The sequence below is a fragment of the Girardinichthys multiradiatus genome, chromosome 11, assembly GCF_021462225.1.
Source record: "Girardinichthys multiradiatus isolate DD_20200921_A chromosome 11, DD_fGirMul_XY1, whole genome shotgun sequence".
Classification (NCBI taxonomy): domain Eukaryota; kingdom Metazoa; phylum Chordata; class Actinopteri; order Cyprinodontiformes; family Goodeidae; genus Girardinichthys; species Girardinichthys multiradiatus.
The window spans coordinates 26,486,568-26,512,177 of record NC_061804.1 but is presented as its reverse complement, the minus strand read 5'-3'; the positions used below and the strand labels follow the sequence as shown (position 1 = coordinate 26,512,177).

General features: G+C 40.9%; 1 protein-coding gene across 3 annotated transcripts in view; it reads right to left on the bottom strand.

Annotated features, from left to right (window-relative positions):
• The window catches only part of srrm3 (serine/arginine repetitive matrix 3), a 113,631-nt gene that overhangs the window by 53,199 nt on the left and 34,822 nt on the right, over positions 1-25,610 (bottom strand). For all 3 annotated transcript variants that reach the window (XM_047379423.1, XM_047379422.1, XM_047379421.1), the window contains exon 2: positions 849-1,150. In XM_047379423.1, the coding sequence (XP_047235379.1) occupies positions 849-1,138 (290 nt within the window). In that variant the 5' untranslated portion in view covers positions 1,139-1,150. The remainder of the gene's footprint in view (positions 1-848; positions 1,151-25,610) is intronic.

Here is a 25,610-nt window from a genome sequence, read left to right as displayed (position 1 = left end):
ATTGTGACATAGTGGATTTTATCTATTTAAATCAACAGGTTATTTGGTCTTTCATAAATGCAACAGTGATTATCTTCTGGTATATATGACCTGTAATGTTTTTCGATGTTATGTGCATATATATATATATATATATACACAGTACAGACCAAAAGTCTGGCTATAAGGCTTGGAATCCCACTTATTAAACCTGACAGGGCACACCTGTGAAGTGAAAACCATTTCAGGTGACTACCTCTTGAAGCTCATCAACAGAATGCCAAGAGTGTGCGGAGCAGTAATCAAAGCAAAAGGTGGCTACTTTGAAGAACCTAGAATATAAGACATATTTTCAGTTGTTTCACACTTTTTTGTTCAGTATATAATTCCACATGTGTTAATTCATAGTATTGATGCCTTCAGTGTGAAGCTACAATATTAATAGTCGTGAAAATAAAGACAACTCTTTGAATGAGAATGTGTGTTGACACTTTTGGTCTGTACTGTATATATATGTATATAGATATTCAACGATAGTATTCAACTTAGGAAGATGCTGGTTGACAATCTACACTAGATCCCACAAATATTGATTGCTGTTTTAGACAGAATCTATCAGATTTTCTAGAGATTTTAAAATACTGATCTCCTGTGTTTTTGAACATTAGCTATTAACACAAATAGGTTGTAGGGTGTTTCACAGAAGTGACATGTCACTATAGATGCTTCTTCTGTAAAATTAAGAAACATAGTTTTTGCTTCTTTATGAAACTATTGTAAAACCTCCTTCAGCACCAGTGTTGGTGACTAATGAACTAATGAAGCACAAGTAGATGTTCCATGAGGCCACTTGGGATTCATCTACTCACCCCTGCTCCTCCATCATCTCTTGGAGCTCCATACATTTGAGCTCCACCCTCCTCTTCCTTTCATGGTTCAAGATCTCTCTGTGAGGCTTCTTCACAAGGACAGGCTCCAGTTTAGGCTCCTCATCCTCCTCTGTACCTGGCTGACCCTCCTCAGTTTTAGCCTGCAGCACTGTAGCGGCTGCCGGGCCTCCTGAACATGCAGCTGTTACGGGTTCAGATCCAGGGACCACAGGTTGGGCCACTGCGTTTACACCATCCTTAGGTGATGGCACCCTTGTCGCATCATACATGATTACTTATAGCTGTGGAGAAAAGAAGAAAAGCAAAAAGATAAGTCCAGCGAGGTTTAGAAGTTTCATGTTATGCTGATGATTTGATAATTAACCTTTTGGAAAATATTATTATAACTAAACAATTAACTCTTCAGCAAAATTTCCCACATTTACATTTTGTTTGCAACAAAGAACGAGGACAAACAGCAATCTTCAGATGTTTGGAAACTGTAAGGTGAGGGTAAGGTGAGGGGGCTGGGATTCGATTCAAATATCTTTGGACAGGCTGCAGTTTCTGCTTGAACTGAGCACTCTGTGCAAACTTTGCACGTCAGCTTAAAAAGGATACAAAGAAATGCATGTCCATAAACAATGCGGGCAGCAACTCCTGCTGCATAAGTCAAAAGCCCAAGAGCACATAAAGATGGTTTAGAAAGAGAAGATCTGTTGAAACATAATGAAACATAGTATGGGTATATAAGTCTACAAATGGTATCAGGACAAGGAAAAGAAGAAGGGGAGTGGAGGGTGAAAAACAGTTCTCTGACATTGAACCTGTAGCAAAGTGACAGATGAGAGTGAAGCATGTGTTTATTTTTTCTCTAACACAGAATGAATACATTCTTTGAAAATGTTATTTTTTCACCTATACATTTCTGGCTCATTTACTCATGAAGTGATGAAGCAGTCACTTTCCCTGCATTAAAAGCATCTGGTGCAAGTGAGTGCAGAGTGGATCATGCTGTGATCAAGATGGATTGTTCTTTTAAGGTCAATGGAGGTATATGTTGGAAGAAAGGGGGTTGGGGGTGGGGTGTTTGCATTGCCACGTGTCTCAGATGCCACCCACTGCTATTCTTCCTCTTCTACAAAAACTGATAGCTTAATTTTTCACAAAGGAAACAAAAAACATCCAGGAGATGCACTTCATCACTGTCAAATATGGAGGAGTCGAGGAAAAGGATGATGCTGCAGCTAGATAGCTGGAGTTTCACAACTACGACCATTGTATCTGTTCATTTAGGGAGCTTGAGCAGCTTGTGCAGTGGAATCAGGGAGTTATGTGCTTTTGAGCTTCTTGTGGTTATCTTTGACTGGTTAATGGGGATGTGTTTGTGTTTTGAATTGCTGCACCCTGCTAAACGAGCCATGGATGTGTGCGCAGCGACAGTGCTCTCGGCTGACGGAACAGGTGGCGGGACAGCAGGAGGCATTATCTTTGAATCTATAATACAGTAAATCAGCACTTAATATTCCATGACAGCAGTCTTATGCACATAGGCTTGTCTGGAGAAGATAGCAGGCAAAAGAGCATCTATCAGATCGGGCTTTAAAATGACATTCAGGTAGACTGAAGCACAGTAACGGACCTTTGTTAAAGCATAGGCAACGACACAAAATAAAAATGAACAGCTGTGGTTATTATACCACCACGTATTAGACTGTTATACGGTTATTATACTGATACCGATGTGATATATTGTGCTTCCCTAATAATGACTATAATTACTACATTTTTTAAAATATTTTTACAATTTTAGATTTTTGCATTCTGTTTTAAATAAAAGCAATTAAATCATGTTGTAAATGTATCTTTATTAATTTTATGACAAATACCATGGTACTGTGAGACTGTGGATTTTACTCTGTAATGTGACCATACCATAAGAATACCATACAGGTCCTACCCTGTACAAAAACCTTGTATGTTTTAATTGTAATCTTAAAGCAGGTCTGGTCAGGTCTAGATCGATCTGTGAGAAATGGTGGGACCACAAATAATTCATTTTGTGTTGGACATCACATCTTTGCCCACCAAATGGGCTGCAGGTAACAGTCCCCACAGATTTCCCCATATGCACCCATCCAACCGTTAAAGTGAGGTTCAGCTGTAATGAGCTACAATGAAATGAAGATATCATCGGAAAATTGGAGGGTACTTCTGTGCAACAATAGATGTGGGCTCGGCGCTGGTGTGTCAAAGTGTGCCGGTTAACTTGAACAGCCTCATTGTACATTCCACATTCATCTGTCTTTGTTCATTGGAAACAGGAGGACAGACAGAAAATATGTTTCCTTTCAAGTTAAAAGAAAAGAATTAGAGCAGAAAAGCTGCAGAGCAACACAGCTGATTGTGCTTAAGTCCTCTACAGGGGTTAAGTGTTTTCTAATTGCTGTGTTAATGCTCTTCTACTATTATATTTTCTGATGCATGAGACAATCCCATTATCTAATTAGCCATTATCAAACATATAGTTTTTCAGTATCAGTTTCCAAGTTTAACAAGAAGTTATTTCGACACACAGAGATAATATGCACTTCAGCATTCAGTACTGTTTGGAGCTGTGGCACTATTCGCTGTTCTAAATAAAAGACTGTCTTCTCCCCGCTGCTGCTTTTTCTGTGCAGAGCGATATCACACCTCAAACAACAGGAACAAAGCCTGTAAATAAAGGCCAGACACAATGGGTGTGCCAGGTGCCGGTCTTCAGTGAATGTTGAAGGCCTGCTGTAATTTCCATTCAAGCATTGGGATCTTTCAATTACATGGTGGCTGGCAGCCCACGCTGGGCTGACTGATCGGATACACACAGTCAATGGACCACACACTTAAAGCTCAATTAATAATGATAGCACTTGCTGTGGTCATATGCTTAAAAAAAAATCTGAAACACATTAGAAAGCTAATGTTGCATAAAGTAAAATTACATAAGAGAAGAAACTGTCTATGCTTGGTGTACTTGGCTAGGGTGTTGTGTTTATTTTTTATTGGGGGATAATAATCTAAACAAGTCTTTAGCAACAATTACATGAGATTACACTATTTTCTACAGTCAAAGACAAAACCTCGGGGATCCCTGGAGTACCTGGCTACTTAGAACATATAGGCGTCGTCACCCAACTCATTTGTGAAGCCCGAGAGGCAAAAGGAGATATTGCTGTCGGGTGGCTGGACGTGACAAATGCCTATGGGTCAATGCCGCATGGCTAACACTGCAAAAACACCACATGCCTAGCAACATCTGCAACCTAATCATGGATTATTACAATGATTTCAGGCTGAGAGTCTCCTCAGGGTCTGAATTATCCAGCTGACACCGACTAAAAATGGAAATTATAACAGGATGTACCATCTCTGTTACCCTATTTGCCCTAGCGATGAACATGGTTGCCAAAAACTGCAGAGGTGGAATGCAGAGGACCAAAAACAAAATCTGGGTCAAGACAACCACCAATCAGAACTTTTATGAATGATATCACTGTCACAATGTCTTCAGTGACAGGAACCAGATGGGTTTACCAAAGCTCATTACATGGGCCAGGATGAGCTTCAAGCCTGCACAGCAAATTCATCAGTGTTAAAATGCTGGTGTTAGGCTTTTTCAGAGTGAAGTGTTGATGTATTGGTGTTGATTTTGGTAGTATCAACTCTCCACTAATGAAACATAAGAGTGTTGGTGTCAAATCACGGAGTTGACGGTATTTAACACTAATGAGTGACACTTTGAACATCCGGGTACTTGGACAGGTCCCCCCCGTGAAGGAATTTGTCAGCAGCCATTTTCTCACATTCACATGGCGCATGAGAAGGAGAGACGTCATCGTACCATTGCTACTTTTATTAAAATGTCTTTACGCTGACTCGTTGTCTCTGAATTTGGGGACAGATTAAAATTTATTGGCATTTATAACAAGTTTTCGTCACCGTTTTTTGCTAACTTTAAGCAGACCTGCCCGAACGTTAGCGTTTATTTCATGTCATGTTAAGACATCGTGGGTTAACGTTAAACTAAATTCCTCTCTAAAATATAGTTTTGAACAATTTAGGTTAAGTAGCCAATTAATTTTAAATGTTTTTTCTAAACGTCCTTGGTCGTGTAGTGGGTGTTAGGGGTTAGGGGTTAGGGATTAGGGTTAGGGATTAGGGTTAATATTTAACACTGTAAGAGTTTATTAGACAACACTGTCACAGTGTTAATAATTTTAAGTAATCCTGTAGTGTTAATATTTAACACTGTAAGAGTTTATTAGACAACACTGTCACAGTGTTAATAATTTTAAGTCATCCTGTAGTGTTAATATTTAACACTGTAAGAGTTTATTAGACAACACTGTCACAGTGTTAATAATTTTAAGTCATCCTGTAGTGTTAATATTTAACACTGTAAGAGTTTGTTAAGCAACACTGCCTAAAAAGTGTTAATTTAACACTTTGCCAGTGGTTCCCATATAAACCCTGGGAAAGTGTTCATTTTAACTCTGAGGGTGTTAAATATGCGATTTCAGATTTGCTGTGTGACAAGTCGAGATCCTTAGTGCTCAAGAAGGGGTGTGTTACTGGGACAACTGTGCAGTCAATGGAGAGGAGGATAAGTAGCCACCTTCACAGGTGGCTTGGTCTTCCCCAGAGGCTCAGTAGCATTGCACTGTATGGCTAGAGCAACATCTTACAACTCCCATTCAGGGGGCTAAAAGAGGAGTTCATGGTGTCGAGGACCTGAGAGGCTCACCAATACAGAAACTCAAGGGATCCAAAGTGACAGTAGCAGGAATCGAGGTTAGGCCTAGCAGAAAGTGGAAAGCAGGGAAGGAACTTGAGACAGCAGAGTCTCGACTGAGGAAGAGAGAAATTTTGGGGAATGTGGCCAGAAGCTGTGCGGGTCTTGGTTACTTCCCCAGAGTCCAGATTTGCAAAGCCACTGGCAAAAAGAGGCGGCCTCTTCTCCAGGAGGAAGTTTGAGCTAGTGTGGAAGAAGAAAGCGCACACAGGATGGTGGATCGGAAACAACGAGGAGCATGGACAGAGTGAGAATCGGCTAAACAGTGAAGGGTTGCCTGTCTGTGTGCTGTGCTCCATAAGACGATCTCTCCGAAGTTGCTTGAAAGCACTTGAAAATGGCAGCTATCGCTGGCGGCATGATAAAGTGCTTTAAGCACTAGCAGAGGTGGTAACCAGCCAAATAAACAGCAGAAAATGTCTCCCAAAGACCATCTTCATTTAGACAGGAGAAAGATAGTCCACACAACCTGGATTAGTGTCAATCCTCTTTGTCACAGCAGCTGAGTGAGAGCTAAGAATGGATCTGATTAAACAGCTGCATTTTCCAGAGCATATCGGCATAACAACACTGCATCCAGACATGGTCATCTTCTCCAATTCAACCAGAAAGCCGACGATGACTGTACCTTGGGAGGAGTGCATAGGCAAGGCCCAAGAGCAAAAATTTGCCAAGTACTAGGAGCAGTGTAGGAGCAATGCCTGGACAACCATCTGTGAGACCACTGAGGTGGGGTGCCAAGGCTTTGCAGGCCGGTCACTGTGCAGACTTCTCACCAAGCTAGGAATCACAAGCTTGGCAAAAAAGAGGGCAATCAAAGCAACCAATGATGCGGCAGAGGGAGCTACTGCATTCCATTTACATCAAATCTCAAAACTGGGAAGTTGGAGTAATGTTATCATCGAGGTGAAACGAAAGAAAACCAAAACCCAAACACTTACAGAATATAACAGTTTATTTTTTGAACTTTTGAAAAAGGCTCCATCAGAGCTTCTCTTTACATTCTGTATCTGAGAATATTAACAGTGTTTATAGGGTAAAACTCTACAGCAGGCCTCTTTAAACAAAGAACATATGTATGGCCATCTGCACAGGAAGTGCAGTCCTGATGGACCTACATATGTAAACACAGTTCACACAGTACATTACAGTAAATATAATGAGAAATATAGATGGCAGTCAAATATAGTAATTGACGTCTTTACAATTAAAGTCTGTGACTACTCAATAGATTTGTGAGTGTCATTCATAATGCTGGCCTAATGTCAAAAAAACAAAATCTGCAGCTGCATAACTGCTGCTTGACAGCAGGAATAATTTTACATCCATCTTTTTTTGTTCTTACCTATTTTACAGTTTAATTTTAGATGTGACAAAAAGCAAAAGGTAGAAGGAATATACACGGAGCCACTTTTTCTCATTAACCCTCTGTCATAGGTTGCTCTGTGGTGAACAATGAGTCTGACGATTGGGCCTCATTTAGTGGTGGAAACACCTCAGCCATGATTACAGTGTGGCAGCAACAGGGTTCTGAACCCTTTCGGAGACTTGCAAGCAAAGCTACAAAAACCATTTTGGTGACTGCTTTGTCAGGGTTGCAAGTTGTGTGCACGTTTCAACTCCTGCCAAGTGAATCCCCCTCTCTCCCTGTGCCTCCTATCTCCCACATTTCATGCCACCTTTATTCTCTCTAAAATAATGGGCCCCTTTGCTGGAAAAGTATGTTTAGTTCTCAGGTTTTTGGCACCTGCAGGATTTGTTTACCTCTCACAAGGTCACTGGTCTTTATTCCAGGCACGTTAGATTGCCATTGGGTGGCAGGAAACAAACAGCCTCAACCTTTTTGTTTGTACCTAACCCTCCCCCCCTTTTTGTTTTGCTGTAGTCAAATGAATAGTGTATATGAAATGAGCAGCAGTTCTGCAGAATGCGAATCAAAACGACAGATGTGCACTGTGACCTTTGGAGATGTTTGAATGTAAATTTTAAACACGTGATATCTGCTGCATATCAAAATTCTTTTATGTATTTCTCATTACATACAATCAGCTTTTGGTTATTTCAGGAGCAGGCACAGCTCATACTTTCATCATTTACCAGAGTCTAATAAAAAACATGTTAGAATGAGATCTAATCGTGGATGAAACGGGCTTTGGAAGCCAGAAGCATAGTGGGGAATTGGTGCAGAATTGCACTGATACGTTTAAAACTGCAAACACCTCCTCTAAGCAAAATCACTTTAGGCAATGTTGGGATGTAACATAACAAAACAAAACATCTTGAATCAACATATTCATAATTAATTAGTGGACTCAGAGAGATACAGAATGAGTTACGGTAGAATAGCATCTGGAAATCTCTAATGTTTGTTGGGGAAAAACATGGTGGCAGCCTTAGAAAATCTGGTAGAAATTCAGAGACTTGCAAAATTACTCATATCCCTTTTACTATTTCATATTTCATCGTGCTGCAACCACAGACCTTTACAGGTACGTGATAGACTAAAACAGATTAGAACATCATTCTAAAGTGGAAGGAAAATGACACAGGTTTTAAAAATATTTTAGGAAATAAAAAAATGAAAAGTGTGACTGACATTTGTTTTCAGCCCCCCAAGCCATCCATTACCATTCTTGGCAAATAGCCCGCAAACTCAGACACATTGGATAGAGAGTGCCTCTGAGCACCAATTATCAAGTCTGTCCACAAATTTTAATTGGATTTTGCTCTGGACTTTGACTGGGCCATTCAAAGGTCTAAATATACTTTGATCCACATCCTTCCATTGTAGCTTGTACTAAATGTTTAATGTCTATTGTCCTGCTGGAAGGTGAACCTTAACTGTAAGTCTTTTTGCAACCTCTTAACAGGTTATGTTCCAGGATTACCTTCTATTTAGTTCCATCCATCTATTCATCACCTTGGACCAATTTCCCTGTCTCTGCTGAAGAAAGGCATCCCACAGCAGCCACTATGTTTCAGAGGAAGCATGGTGTGTCTCAGGGTGATTTTAATTGTGTGTTTTTTCACCGCACATATATTTGCCTGTCCTGGCATGTCACTTCAGGTGGACGATCATGCCAACTTCTTTCCATTTCATATGATGGATTGAGCTCTGTGACATGTTCAAAGCTTTGGGTACTGTTTTATAACCTAACCCCTGCTTTAAAGGTAATTAAAACAACATTCTCCCTGGCCTGTCTGATGTGTTCCTTGGTCTTCATGATGCTGTTTGGTCACCAGTGTTCTCTAAAAACCCGAGGCCTTCACAGCACAGCTGTATTTATACTGAGATTAAACTAAACACATTTGAATTTTTCGGTTGTAATGTGAGAAAAAGTTCAAGTGGTACTAGAGCCTTCCCAATGCAGTGTAAACCACCTAATCCTATTTGATAATGATAGAACATGTAAAAATATGTAGAAAAATGGAAAACATGTTCAACCTCAGACATTTAGACTTCATTTTGGCTGCCTTGTAGCATAACTCCAGCCTAGCACGTAAACTCTAGTGAGCTGCCATGTGCAGTGTCTCCTGGGAGAGATGATTAACATCACAGTGCTCCTGATGTGATTAGTGGGGTCAGTGGCAGGGGATAGATGGGTTGAGCTCTGTGCCTGACTCAGTCTCTGGCTGTCAAAACAAGGCACAGAGAAACACAACTTTGTCATTGCAATGAGCAGAGACCATTCAAACAGGAAAAGGATCATACGGCCTTGCTGCTTCCAACTTAACGGCAATTATCTCTCTTATCTCTTATGCATAGGGAATGTAAGAACTTTGATTTCAATGTCAAATTAGTTTTCTAGTGACAATCTAGTGGATAACAAAAGGTTTATTCATTTATTTTAGTTATTAGAATATATTTTAAGTATTTAAAACAGACCAATTTGAAACAGAACATATAGGATTTTTATTTTGCAAATTTTTAAACATAAAGCATGTTAATTGCAAATAAACTCAGGTTTTATATTTGAATTAGCTATTTTTTCAGAAAAATAGATGTGACCCTAAAACTTAAAAACTTAGACTGTGATTTGCTTTAAAAATCATGCATGTTCTTCATGCTTCTGCAGCCTCTAAGTAATATAGACATTATAAAACAGTTTTTATTTTATTTTCGCTAATATCCAATTTTCCTTTTTAAAGGTAATATGCAGATTTCTCCCTGATGAAAAAAAGATCATGTTTAAACAATTTACAAAATTCTTTTTTTTTATTTGACTAAACTGATGTAATAATGGTCAACAGAATGATTTCATGACCCTCCATCCGACATCTGAAAATATATTATATATATATTTCAAGAAGATAACAAAGCTAAATGAAACCAGGAGTTTCACAAACTAGAAAAACTACATAATAATTACTTTAATTTCACATATTTGTTTATAATGAATTCCACTAATAATAAATGATCAATCCTATTTGGAGACAAGCAAGGTTAATCTATTAACAGGTATACAACCATGTCAACCATGTGGAACATTTGAAACTTTTTTGCAATTGAAGCGTCTTTGTTCGTGTAACCGTCAGATTTGTCAAGATTTTGCCTTGGTTTTTAATTGCGCATTTCTATTGTCCATTGTAAATCAAAAAGTTACATAGAACAGAAGAGAAATTACTGTTAAAAACTGACTAATTCTACACACTGTTACCTTTTATTGAGGAACTGCAAACCTTTGCACTGTGTGCTAAGAGGTAGTTTATCCTCATTCTGTTTCGAGACTGGGTCGCTAGCTGAAGGTCTCCTCAGTGCTTATGTCAACACTGGCATGGATGGGTGTGAAATAAGTCAAAATGGTCAGCCCTAACTGACTTAGTGATGTGCATTTTGATTCAACTTAATTAAATTTGCTGCATTAAGTTAAAAATCCACAGTAGATTGTTAACTCTGCCCAGTTCTGTTGTCCTTGCAGAACAATATCAAAAGCAACTTGTTTCCAGTGCTACATATAACCAAATATAGTGCCAATAATCTGCATTCTAGAGCAGAAATGTGCATACAGATAGACCTTCAACAAGTGAACTAAACCAGCTTTGTTCCTGAGTATTCCTTGGAGTTGGTGCACAACATAAGAGAAATATCAATAATAAATATGTGTGCTGTTTGTGTAATAGAAGGAGCTGTCTGCAATGACACTGGCCATTTCCTATCTACTTTGGCAACTGATGATTTAGGGTCATCTTCTATAATCTACTCAGTCTGCTGTATAGCCTAAAACAAATATTAATATAAAGTAAATATTTTCTACCAGCAGACGATCTCTCACTTCTATTCATTTAAAAAGTGAACATGTTTGCTGACTCAAAAACGGTTCAGAACAAAAAGAGAAGTAGAAACACTGTAATGAAAAATATTGCTATAAGAAATAAATTGTAAATAAATTAAATTAGAAATTACATTTGAGCATTTTAGATATTTTTATAAAAATATTATTAAAAAAAAAAGAATTAAACTAATACACAATAGAGAGGAAATTGTTTGTTTATGGGTTTAAAACAGAAGTAAGTTGGGATAAAATGGCAACATCTTGAAATGTGGGTACAAACTGCCAAAAGGGGAAATAACCCTAGAGCTTTTTACGCTAAATAAGTTATTTCTACATTTAGTTTGCCTCCTCAAAATGTCCTTACATAGTTTGTTTATATTTCTAGGTAATTTAAAGAACATTTCAAAGCAGTTTTCTAAGCTATTGCCTGGCATTTCTTCCCTTCTCTGTTCCATATTGGGTTTTTCTGTCCAGGGACACTCTTACTGCATTGGCACTGTGTTTGGGATCACTGTCACATAAAAAAAAATTAAGCCTTCGCATATCGGACTCCACACTCATCTTAGATGGCTTTGCATGGTGGATCAAAAATTGACTGCACTTATTCAGTACCCATGACCCATTATCCATGATAATTGTGACAGTCCCAACTACACTGGCTATAAGGCAGCACCGAATTCAGGCAGAGGCTACAATGTGTTTCATAGGTGAGTGTAAACACTTACTGATGTATCCCTGGTTCCACTGAGTTTTAGTCCTTGTCTTGTGGACTTTATGCAATCTAGCACACCTTAGAGTTTTCTTCCTGAAGACAGTAGAGGAAACCTCCAAGGTTGTCTCTAAAACATGCAACTATTGAGGCTCACAATCAGGCATAGGTTTAATAATTTAAAACATGCCTAATATCTTGGACTGTGGAAGGTAAGCTGATGTAAAATCTTTATACATAAAGTCAACCACAGCTAGGATCTGCACCAGATACTATCTCGCTGTAAGGAGACAGTGCTAACCATTACAACACAACTGATCCACTTCAGTCTGTCTTAAGTGTAATAATGGACTCAGTCTATATCATTTGTGCTTGCTTTCTCAGCAGATAAAACTTAAGTTGCATTTCATATTTCATTGGCTGGTTTCACTTTTGCTCTCTAGCCACAAAATTCAATATTCTTGAAGCCAGCCAAGTATTTTCTCTAACAGGGCTACATTGTGCTGTTCAACGTGCATTTAGGGGCTCACTGCAACAAAAACCCTCCAACTTTAACTTCAAGTCCAGAACTAACTCCAATTGTGAATCTGTTGCTGTCCACTGAGTAAATTGGCTGGTTCTAATACAAGTAAACATTTCTGCATACGCATTCAGTGGTTGGTTGGTTTTTATAGTTTCAATCTCCCAACACTGATGTTTTCCTGTGTATTTATACTCCTACTCTTTTTGTCAGAGGCTTAAACTTAACCAATTTTTTTTTTTTTTTTTTTTTGCAGCACTATTGGCCTTTATTTTTCTCATTTCTTTTCAGCAGAAAGCTGACAGGAAAGGGCTGGAAAAAGGGGGAAGACATGCAGCAAAGGTCGCCTGGGGCGGGAGTGGAACTCGCGACGGGCTGGGTCATGGACTGCCCCTGAAGATGGGTTTTACCCCTGTGCCACACCCGCACACAAACATTTTAAAATTAATCAATTACATAAATCCAGCCATAAATATTTCAACAAAATAACAATTCCCCTAATAATAAAAATAAAACTGCACTTTTTGCTAAAACATCTGAGATAATTTTAGCATAGGCGCCAAAGAGGCTTGAACTCTTCTAACTCCAGTGGCACAAAGAGCTTCAAAGGAACATTCCATTAAAAGTTACCAGAATCAGTTTGTCTGGACTATTGGATGACTTAAATGTGTCCAGGTTCAGAGAGGAGTCAGTGGTGTGAGTTTTCAGTTTCCAACTCTCATATCACACTGCAAAGAATCTCAAAGGTCTTGATTTCTGCAATATATTGTGACATTAAATCAAAAATCCCACACTGAAACAAACTAATAAAATACCATTCAAAATTATTTTTGGATTTTATTTTAATCTCCTATTTCAGTTGTGAAGCATCCAACAATCACAAGTTTAGTAAGAACTGTAGAGTTAAGGAAATACAAAGAAAAAAAAAGTTTTTTATCACTGCTGGCTTTTCTGACATAGATTTCAGGCTGCTTTTTAGACACCAATATGAAGAATGCTCACAGTATCCTGCAGTACTACTATTTCATCATGTTTGTACTCAGTGTGGTTTGAAAACATCTGAAGATGTGTTATTGATTTGGATGAAATCTTCCTCTTATCCACCTCCCTGCTGTTTGTTGGGTGTTGAGCCAGTCAAAGTGGGAGCTGTCTGAATCGAGGCAACGGCTGCAGCAACCTGAAGCTAATCCTCAGACTTCTGCAGCACTGAAATGAGGTTGTCCTCTTTTCTACCTGCCCAGACTGCTGCTATTTAATTGACACAGCACTCAGGAGGACAGAGCGATCAGCCTCCTGATACGAAGTGATGGCTGTCAGTTAACAGCAGTCTCTCAGTCCCTGGCGTCCTTTACCGAGGAATGCGAGGACATACCTCCAAGACACCTACAACAAAAGAACCTTCACTTCTACTCAGCGCAGCACCTACTGTCACCCCACATAACATCCACCTTCTCCTAATTATAGCGAAACAACAGCAAACTCTCTCAAACTTTCCAACAATGCCTGTTTCCTCAAGGGAAAAAAATCTGCCAAGAACTGTTTTGCTGGGTGCAGCCAAAGGTTTGATGACAAATGCAGGATAAGTCTTCACCTAACGAGCACTGTCATCTCCAGCAGACAGCAGCCACAAAAACATCCATATGTACAGCAATATTTGCCCTTCTGGGTATCACCAAATTAGAAAGAAGTAGTTTTGTTTTAGAGCAAAATTCGTCATTTTTTGTGGTTGAACTTAGCTGTTTTAATTGGTTGTACCAGTCATAAATATGATTTAGAGCTTTGTAGAGATTCTGCAAACTGGTTTTGCTTTTCTTTTTAATGAGAGCTTTATTTCAAAAATTAAACCAACTGGAATACAAAAACTGACATTTAAAGTCACTTTGAACCCAGAAATGTGGAAGGTCTTTGTGTGCTTCAGGGTGGGCACCAAAGCCTTGCTTCAGATGGTCCTGTCAATTTCTTTCAGAAGAAGGATCCTTGGAGATACACGCTCAGTAGGGAATGTATATGCAAAATTAAAACCCGATAATATTTCTCATCAATAGGAAATCTGTCTTTCTAAGTGCTATTTAATTGCTGAAAGTGTGTTATTCTGCCTGGTGCAGTAAGTGTAAGCTTTTATTATGGGCCATCAATATAAATGTGGTTGCTTTAAGCTTGACACAATGTATTTATGTGTGAGAATTATTTTGAAGTTGGAGGGAAGGAGTTCCTAAAATGTGCTACGATTTAGGATTTTATACAGTCTTTTACCAATAGTACAAGATTTGGGAATATGTACATTGACGTACAAACAAAATATATACCAGTTTGGAGATTATGATGTGCTTTGTGCTTAGAAACTCTTAAAGAAAAAGGAATTTTATCAAAGAGGAACCAACTTCAGATTAATCCATCTCTGTCTTACATAGATAGGGACCAGCTCTGCTGAAATATTTCTCACAAAGACCTTCTGGTGAAGAAGATCTCCTCAGATAGGAAGAGAAGAAAGAGGATGTTGTTCATGCACTGCTGTCCTTCTCGTTTTCTTATAGCACTGATTGGTTGAGAAGCAATGTCACGGTCCCGAGCTCTATTCTGTAATCCTCACCTGGTCTGGAGCAGGCTAGGCTTCCAGCAGATCTTATCCTAGTGACAGATCCAAATAAGAAGTCAGCAATGCTTGTTATACTAAAATCCCAAACTGAACCATTGAATTTATCATTATAACCCATTGACCTGGCTTCATAGAACAGGGCCCAGAACTGGATAATTCTAGCTGAACAGAGAATCTTTAAAGCACTGTTTGAGATTTAAAACCTTTATTTTTGCTTTGTACAACCTACACCTACACAACATCCACTATTTAAAGAGGGATTTTTAGTTTTCTAAATAATATTGCAAAAATCTTGTCTGTCAATAAAGGTCTAGTATGCTGTGTGTATGGTAACACTCCTAATGCCCTGGGGAAGAGAGTAAAGGAGTGTCACTCTGTAGACTGCAAAGAAAAGAGCTCCAAAGAGCAACAGAAAGTATTGCTGTAGTATTGTAATTCTTTTGTTTTGGCCACAGTGTATTACAAGCATTTTCACATAGACATCAGCTACACTAAAATAACATAATATATCTTTCTTATAAAATAAGAAATATACATTGACGTTTATCAGATTGTTAATAAAAGGAGCAAACTTATAGAAGAGCCTCTGGCTATTACTTAATATTTGTAACTGACTGAAGGGGACACATCCTTTTAGGTTAGTAAAGCTGTAATGCTCATCCACTGGTGGAGCATAACATATGACTCAAACTGGAGTACAGCCAACAATGAATTTCAGTCCTTATTAAATCTGACGTGTTGACTGAGACGCTGCATCCTTATTTATAGCTACAGCATTGTGTGTCATGTTAATATGTGCAGCTAACGCCGGCACTAATTGGATAAAGTCTTAACTTTGACATGTTTGCAAGCTTAATCTTGAGCATTTTGTTTTCTTTACCATATTTTTAAAAAACGGGGACACATCACAGGAAGCCGAACAACATTCTGAGCAGGTTTTGGGCTTGATATAAAGTGTGGAAATCAGAACAGAAATAGAACTAAATATAGTGGTTGATTTTTGTTTTTTAAATTGTACTGTTTTTGCTCTGATTAGGTTTACAGTGGGCAATAATCCACAGTTATAACAATGTGCAAGACAGTAAGAGTAGGAGATCTTAAACTGCTAGACTTCAGGTCACAAAAGAGCAACCACACACCATTTGTCAGCAGCTGCGTGGAAAGAAACAACCTAACTGCATACCAGCTTTTGAAAAAAAAAAATAACGATACCCAGGACCATGATTCAACAGATTAGGGATGAAAGAATTACACAATATCTGATCAAACCTCCCAATCTATACTAAGTCCTACTAATAATAACCATGATTACAATTAGTGTGTGCTGAAAATGATTCATTGTTGTTTCAGGGCTTTACCATTCAAGTTGGTGGCCCCACTGCTTAGAAATGTCTGCAAAGTGCTACAAATGATTTTTTTTATGTGTAAACAAATATTCCCCTAAATCCATCAAATTTTATGACCAAAACAAATTAGAATGGCTTGAGCAAACTCAAAAACAGAGTATATTGGACATACAAGGTATTTCTTTTTTATGCATTTATCTGCAATAATCATCTTTTCTTTAGCCTTAAGAATGCATCTGTTAATCTTGTCATTTTTATAACACAGGGTGAAAGGGTGAGATTCACACACTACATTTTAGCATTAACTGAGACTGTCGGAGCTGAAACTACAGTGCAGGACTGTCCTAACACAGCTAATTGGAGAGCAGTATGCCAAGCTGCTGAGGTGAGAACACTCAAGTCTCCAGGCACATTGAGGTGAGGATGTGACACCATAACACCTGGAACACCAACAAACTATCATAACTAATCCAGACTAATGCATGAGCATAAATAGCTGAAGCTGCATGTCCTTATAATTAGAGGAAAGTTATCTGCACAGCAGAAAAGCTTAGAAGAGCAGAGAGTTGATGCAGAACAACTGGAAAGGATGCAGCTAAAAGGCTCATTAGAAAGGTACTGCATGTGATACAGAAGTCCAGCCAAGAGGAATTCCATAAACCTTATGATACCACAAATCAAGACGCAGTTGGGATAATATAGAAAATTATAAAATAAGATGATGCACATTGCACACTGTCTTTTAAACGTTAAATGTTAGTAATAGAGAGGACAGCAGGTGGAAAGATAGCATGTCAGCCTATAGCGTAATACCAGTTGGAGAAATGCAAGAATCTGCTGTTTTTTATTCTGAGTTATACACAATTTCATACAGTATCCTCAGACTGAAGTGCACTTTAAGAGCAAATTTCATCATATTTTTTTGCCAGAAAACCTTAGAATATTGGCTTAAGCATAAATAAATCCCAATCATGACTTCCATTGTTTTTCAGAGCAGGTAAGAAATTTTAAAACGACAAATCTGACACAACAAAACATGAATATGTCGAATCTCTGTCTGGTGTTTTACTGGCAACACAGATGACTGAAAATATGATGGAAATATTATGTCAGTGGTTTTTGTGCAAATTACACAAAACGTATAGAAACTGATTTAGAATGATGATAACTATGACCGAAATAGTCAACGTTTTTGACAACAAATAGAAACAAGACAAAGTAATTGGATAGAAATAAAATCCATCCATCCATCCTTCTGTTGTCTATACCCACTTATCCATGCATGGATAACAGAATGTACATTAAAATAAAATTGGACGAAAACAAAACTAACTAAAGGTGAAGAAAATGCGACTAAAAACTGAATTAATATATGCTGTCAAAATTAACACTAGTGGTATGTGCGAGTTAAGATTATCACTCTTTAGCAACTTTTTCTTCCTGCTTTTCTTCCTACTTTTCTTCCATATTTCTGGATTTCAGACATGGAAATGAACATAACTCTTGTTAGCTGCAAGCATGAACACAACTGAAAGATAAAATTTGTGCCATGGGGATGGATTTGCTTGAATGCAGGTTTTTCAATGCATTAGTTCAAAGGACTTCATTTAGTTTATTTATACATTATAATCAATCGGTAAATGTGACAGGTAAACCCATTTTAACTGTAAAGATTTGGTTGCTGAAATAAATGTATGGAAAGAAGATTAGTACAAGCCAGCAGATGTCTACAAAAGTATTCAATACACTGAGCATGCTTTGCAAAATCATTACCAGCTTCCTGTAAGTTCCTCTTTTAATCCTTGATTGGGTGTTTGAGCACTTAATTCAGCAAGCTTTGGAAAATCAATGGTTATCTCAACTCCAAACTGTTATCCATCATTACCCAGACTACTTATTAAAACCTGCAATTAAGTGACAACTAAATTTCTTGAAATGCAGAGGCAGCCTTTCGTTTTGTCACATCCTAGGTGAGTATTCTTCCTCCACGGCAGGTCTCCAAACGCAACCGCAGCATTCCATCTTAAAGTAATTTGGACAGTAGCACTTCAGTAAATTCAGCACACAGCAAAGCTTTAATTCTGCCTTGAAGTGGAGGAAAAGACATAGGGCGAGATGTCAGTCCATTAAGGTGCGTTACGCTCTGCGTGCCTCTTCGAATTACAAACCTAGTGTTTGAATGCAGCTGCAGCGGTGATTTTATGCGATTGGACCTGTTTGATCATTTGTGTCGTACCTGGAGTTCTCTTTTTTCTTTGTTGTAGCAGAGGTTTCTGTATGGGAGTAAGTGGAACTAGCGTTGGTCACACAATTACAGCGCACACAGTAGACCCTAACAGCAATCCTTCAGAGATGACTAGTCTGACCCAGCATCGCATAGGTCCGGTTCCACGCCTGACTGCTTGTGAATTCAATCAGCTATAGGAATAAACAGGGCTGTTATTTGCGTGCACGCCCTAATTAAAGATGACTGCTGCTGATAGCTGGAATCAAGTCAGCTTCCATGACAACTATGCAGCAGACCAGCTATGAGAGAGAATATGTGTCACTGTGGGAGGATTTCACTGTCGATTGTTGCACGCTGCCCTTTTCCTCACCAAGATAAGACACAAAAATGGGGGAAATCTATCCAGCTATTATTTGCTCATAAACCTGCAATTTATCCACAGCACAGCGACTGGACTGTGGACTGCATTGTGCCACCTAACCTTGTTTTTTGTTTTTCTTTCACTGACAAGACCTCTGCCTGTGTGACGATAAGGAGAAAACCTCTTTATGGCACAGAGACACACAGTGATTAAGAACACTAAAGGGTGGAAAGCTTCCACTAAATCAAGCTCAAACTGCAAAAAGCCCCCTTCTGACAAGATTTATAAGTAATGCACCTGTTCATCCAGACACAATGTGAGCAACTACACACCGACAGTAATGGAAGACAGTCAGAGAAAATGAATCTGACACTAATATTGACTGAAAGAAACTTTAGAGGGAAGGGTAAGATGGGTTGGTGGAAAATAAACTTACCAACTGATAGATAACTATGAGAACTGATGGGTCACTGATTTTGTTCTCAGATTTTTAACGGTATGCCATCCATCCATCCATTGTCTATACCTGCTAATCCTTGTAAGGTCATGTGGAGGGGCTGGTGCCTATCTCCAGCAGTCACAACAGGTCACCAGTCCAACACAGGGCAAGACAAACAGAACAAACAACCTTGCATGCATGCAATCACACGCAAGGGCAATTTAGACTTACCAATTAAGCTCACAGTCAAGTTTTCAGACAGTGGGTGGAAGCCCGGAGAGAACCCACGCGGAAAAACATACCTAAAATGGGATTCGAACCTGGGAGCTTATATCATAAAGATTAATTACTTGAAAGAAAAATCATGCGGTTCCTTTGTGGTGTACTGGGGTAAGTCCGGGTCTTTGATATGGGGGACCTGATTTCAATTACCGGCTGCCTCAGGAAGGGCATCCCACTTAAAAACTCTGCCAAGTCTGTGTGCAGACTTGTACTGACTTGCTGTGGCGGCGTCAGCATGAGGTAGCAGCCATGTGACAAAATCTGGGCCCCTGGGCTATAACTAGCTTTTGGGCTCTAACCCCACAAGTTTCGATGTAACATGTCCACTGACATACACCTAAAACGAAGAAGGCATGGAGCTGATAGTTGAGGGATAGGTTAGAGGTCAGGCAATGACATCGCTGTTTTCAAATAGTTGCACTTTGGTTAATCAAAAGAATCCAACAAGTCAACCATTTTTCTTTCAAAAACTTAGAAAATAACTAAAAGAAATGAAAATGCAAAAATTATTTTACTGGGATAATTTTCTACCTGCTCAACAAAAAACCAAACATGCAATAACTTTTTTTTAGTTAAGAGAAATGTTTTTAGTCTATGCTCAGCAACAGGAACAGGATACGGGTCACTCTTTCTTTGAAAGCCCTTGCTGTAAGACGTGTTTAATAAAGGGGTACACCCTAGTGTACTTTTGGTAAACATTACTCCATGTTTGTGATCCTACTTATTGTAAAATTAATGTGAAAGCAAATAATGCGGCTATTAAAACACAAATACTTTGTGTTGTACTGCATCATTAGCTATTAACAAAGGTAAATGTGGCATCAGCTTTGTAGCTTTTTTTTTTTTGGCACTAAAGGGCTATTTCAGTTTTCCAATGAGTGTAAAATACCTTTGATCCTTCCTACCTTAAAATCTAAAATACTTAAACTGATCAAGCTGGAATTGGAATATTCAACACTGATTACATATCGTTTGAAAGACAGCTTGCTATTTGTGGAAACTTCATTTGTGAGTGCAGACCAATAGTAAAAGAAAGGGTATAGAAGAAAAAAGGGGGGAACTCTGATGATTGTTGGCTTAAGTTCAGGGTGTTTGTCCATGTAAGGCTGGTGAAGCCTGCACCACCTTAGAAACAGATGAAAATAAATATTGGCCAAATACTTTTAACTTCAACTTGAGAAAAGATATATTAAAGTATTTCTACTTATGCATTAGTACAATTTCTGGCTACTCTACATACTTCTGGAATTAATGTTCTTTCATCCTGTTTCTTCCAAAATTTACTTTTTTCATATCTCCACTTGTAGATATGAAAGATTTGTAACCTTTTCAAAATTATTGTAAATCTTATTATTGTGCATGGCATTGTCTCGTGAGCTGGACTTATGGTGATATTTCAGGCTCCATCTGAGGACATGAGGACCCATACAGTAATGGTAGCTATCGTCCTTTACAGCCCTCCAAAGATCCAGATGAACTGATACCCATGTTCACATCCTGTGGCTTTTATAGGGATTTATAGGGAAGACAGATGTTAGCCGATTCACTCAGATTGTCGAGGTGAGCTGGGTCACCTTAACTCATATATGCCCATCTGTGTTCTTACATCTCAATTTGCAGCGCTTACAGATTGGCAGCAATGCATGAAATGGCCCGGTCATGGCAAAAATGGAGAAAACGCAAGACACACCGCAATGTCGTAATGGACATCCTAGAAGCTGCTGATAACAAAGAAAATCTCTAAAAGGCACACACTTCTAATCTGCTATCAGAATTATAGCATTCAACTACGAGTCCCAGTCTCATGACAACAAGAATGTATACGTTTTTACAAAGATTAAGAAGCAAAGCAGTGGTAGATCATTCTGTACATACCTTGCCTTACTAATTTATTAGTAACAGTGAAACTGGTGATAAATAGCATATATAACAACAACCCTATGAAAAATAATCAGCATTCTGTATTTACTTTCGATAGTTGCATGTTTTAATCAGGCAGGTTGAATCTAATGAGGCTAATTTCTACAAGTAACTGTTAGATCCTGCAGGACGAAGCTCCACGCAGCCAGCTGTGTGCCTTCTGTCACTGTTGTTAATACAGTCAGTGACTGCAGCTTGTTTAATTATGAACACCACAGTCAAAGGGACTTGATGTGACTGACTGTGACTGGAGAACAGCTTTGTCAACATCTTGTTTGACATTTCATCAGAACAACAAAATTAGTCACTGTACATTTTGTGTTGTTTTTTTCTCTCTAAAAGACACAAAATTCATTTCTTTACTAACACATAAAATAGTTGGCTGGATGCAGGAGTTCAACTAGAAATTAATTTAAATCATAGATTGAAAAGGATTTCTATGGCTGTCAAATTTGTAATTTCCCCAAAAATTAGATTTTTGTAAGTGCAGCTGTATAATGTATACCTGCGTGCCTTTAGTATGTGATAAAAAGATGATGACTGATGAAAATATTATTTGTTTATAGCATGTAAACCTATATGGAGGACCGATCCTGCCATAATTAAGAATGAATACAGAAATAAATAAATTACTTAATAGAAAAATTACTGGGCCAAAAAGTAGGTAGAAATATAAATTAGTAAGCCAAATAAAAGCAACAAAATAATAAAAAGAATGACTTTATTCAATTATTGATCATTTAATCTGATATACATATATATATATTTCTATTTTAATCCACAATTTTTATTTAAACCACTAATTTTCAAATCATATTTGTTTTCTTGAACTCTATATTTTCTCTTTGTTTATTTAATACAATTGGATTTCTTACTGTTTTATTTTTCCTCCCCCTTTAATTTCTTTGAAATTTATTACCACTCAAATATATTTAAAACATGCTTTTTTATTTAAAATAAATATTATTTTAAATAAAAAAGCATGTTTTAAAGCATGTTTGAACCGTCACCTTAACGTGGTGGAGGGGTTTGAGTGCTCAAATGATCCTAGAGGCTATGTTGTCTGGGGCCTAAATGCCCCTGGTAGGGTCTCCCATGGCAAACAGGTTCTAGGTGATGGGTCAGACAAAGAATGGTTCAAGAACCCCTCATGAAGAACACAATATTGAGGCACGTGACGTCGCCCGGTACGGCGGAGCCGGGGTCCCACCCTGGAGCCAGGCCTGGGGTCGGGACTCGTCGGAGAGCGCCTGGTGGCCGGGTTGCTCCTCGCGGGACCCGGCCGGGCCAAGCCCGAACGAGAGACGCGAGGCCATCCCCCAGTGGGCCCACCACCTGCAGGGGGAACCGTGAGGGACCGGTGCAAAGAGGATTGGGTGGCGGACGAAGGTGGAGACCTCAGCGGCCCGATCCCCGGATGCTTAGGCTGGCTCTAGGGATGTGGAATGTCACCTCGCTGTGGGGGAAGGAGCCTGAGCTGGTGCGGGAGGTCGAGAGATATCAACTAGAAATAGTCGGGCTCGCCTCCACGCACAGCGTGGGCTCTGGAACCCATCTCCTTGAGAGGGGTTGGACTCTCTTCTACTCTGGAGTGGCCCACGGGGAGAGGCGGCGGGCTGGTGTGGGTTTGCTTGTTGCCCCCCAGCTCAGCCGTCTCGTGTTGGGGTTTACCCCAGTGGATGAGAGGGTTGTATCCCTGCGCCTTCGGGTTGGGGAGAGGTCTCTGACTATCATTTCAGCCTACGGGCCGAGTGGTAGTGCAGAGTACCCTGCCTTCTTGGCGTCCCTGTCGGGGGTGCTGGATAGTGCCCCTCCCGGGGACTCCATTATTCTGCTGGGGGACTTCAACGCCCACGTGGGGAACGACAGTGACACCTGGAGAGGCGTGATCAGGAGGAATGGCCTCCCCGATCTGAATCCGAGTGGTGTTTTGTTATTGGACTTCTGTGCTAGTCACGGATTGTCCATAACGAACACCATGTTCAAACATAAGGGTGTCCATCAGTGCACTTGGCACCAGGACACCCTAGGCAGGAGGTCGATGATCGACTTTGTTGTCGTATCATCAGACCTTCGGCCGCATGTTTTGGACACTCGGTTGAAGAGAGGGGCTGAGCTGTCCAATGATCATCACCTGGTGGTGAGTTGGATCCGCTGGAGGAGGAGAAAGCCGGACAGACTCGGCAGGCCCAAGCGCATAGTGAGGGTCTGCTGGGAACGCCTGGCGGAGCCCTCGGCCAGGGATGTATTCAACTCCCACCTCCGGGAGAGCTTCGACCAGATCCCGGGGGATGTTGGAGACATAGAGTCCGAGTGGACCATGTTCTCTGCATCTATTGTCGATGCTGCTGCCCATAGCTGCGGCCGTAAGGTCTGCGGTGCCTGTCGTGGCGGCAATCCCAGAACCCGGTGGTGGACACCGGCAGTAAGGGATGCTGTTAAGTTGAAGAAGGAGTCCTATCGGCTGTGGTTGGCTTGTGGGACTCCTGAGGCGGCTGACGGGTACCGTGAGGCCAAGCGTGCTGCGGCCCGGGCTGTGGCAGAGGCAAAAACTCGGGCCTGGGAAGAGTTCGGTGAGGCCATGGAGAAGGACTACCGGTTGGCCTCGAAGCGATTCTGGCAAACCGTCCGGCGCCTCAGGAGGGGGAAGCAGTGCTTTGCCAACACTGTTTATAGTGGGGGCGGGAGACGGCTGACCTCGACTGAGGACATTATCGGGCGGTGGAAGGAGTACTTCGAGGATCTCCTCAATCCTGCCATCACGCATTCCGTGGTGGAAACAGAGGCTGGGGACTCGGGGTTGGATTCTTTCATCACCCAGGCTGAAGTCACCGAGGTGGTTAAAAAGCTCCGCGGTGGCAAGGCTTCGGGGGTGGATGAGATCCGCCCTGAGTACCTCAAGTGTCTGGATGTTGTAGGGCTGTCATGGTTGACACGCCTCTTCAACATTGCGTGGCGGTCGGGGACAGTGCCTCTGGACTGGCAGACTGGGGTGGTGGTCCCCCTTTATAAGAAGGGGGACCGGAGGGTGTGTTCCAACTACAGGGGGATCACACTCCTCAGCCTCCCTGGTAAGGCCTACGCCAGGGTATTGGAGAGGAGAGTCCGACCGATAGTCGAACCTCGGCTTCAGGAGGAACAGTGTGGTTTTCGTCCCAGCCGTGGAACACTGGACCAGCTCTATACCCTCTACAGGGTGCTCGAGGGTTCATGGGAGTTTGCCCAACCGGTTCACATGTGTTTTGTGGACCTGGAGAAGGAATTCGACTGTGTCCCTCGTGATGCCCTGTGGGGGGTGCTCCAGGAGTATGGAATCGGGGGCCCTTTATTAGGGGCCATCCGGTCCCTGTACGAGCGGAGCAGGAGTTTGGTCCGCATTGCCGGCACTAAGTCGGACCTGTTCCCAGTGCATGTTGGACTCCGGCAGGGCTGCCCTTTGTCGCCGGTCCTGTTCATAACTTTTATGGACAGGATTTCTAGACGCAGCCAAGGGCCGGAGGGGGTCTGGTTTGGGGACCAGTGGATTTCGTCTCTTCTTTTGCGGATGACGTGGTCCTGCTGGCCCCCTCTAGCCAAGACCTACAGCATGTGCTGTGGCGGTTCGCAGCCGAGTGTGAAGCAGCTGGGATGAGGATCAGCTCCTCCAAGTCCGAGGCCATGGTACTCGACCGGAAAAGGGTGGCTTGTCCTCTTCAGGTTGGAGGGGAGTTCCTGCCTCAAGTGGAGGAGTTTAAGTATCTCGGGGTCTTGTTCACGAGTGAGGGAAGAATGGAGCGAGAGATCGACAGACGGATCGGTGCAGCTGCCACAGTAATGGGGGCGCTGTGCCGGTCCGTTGTGGTGAAGAGAGAGCTGAGCCGAAAAGCAAAGCTCTCAATTTACTGGTCGGTCTACGTTCCTACCCTCACCTATGGCCATGAACTTTGGGTCATGACCGAAAGAACGAGATCACAGATACAAGCGGCTGAAATGAGCTTCCTCCGTAGGGTTGCCGGGCACTCCCTTAGAGATAGGGTGAGGAGCTCGGCCATCCGGGAGGAGCTCGGAGTAGAGCCGCTGCTCCTCCACATTGAGAGGAGCCAGTTGAGGTGGCTCGGGCATCTTTACCGGATGCCTCCTGGACGCCTTCCTCGGGAGGTGTTCCAGGCACGTCCCACCGGGAGGAGGCCCAGGGGACGGCCCAGGACACGCTGGAGGGACTATGTCTCTCGGCTGGCCTGGGAACGCCTTGGGCTCCCCCTGGAGGAGCTGGAGGAGG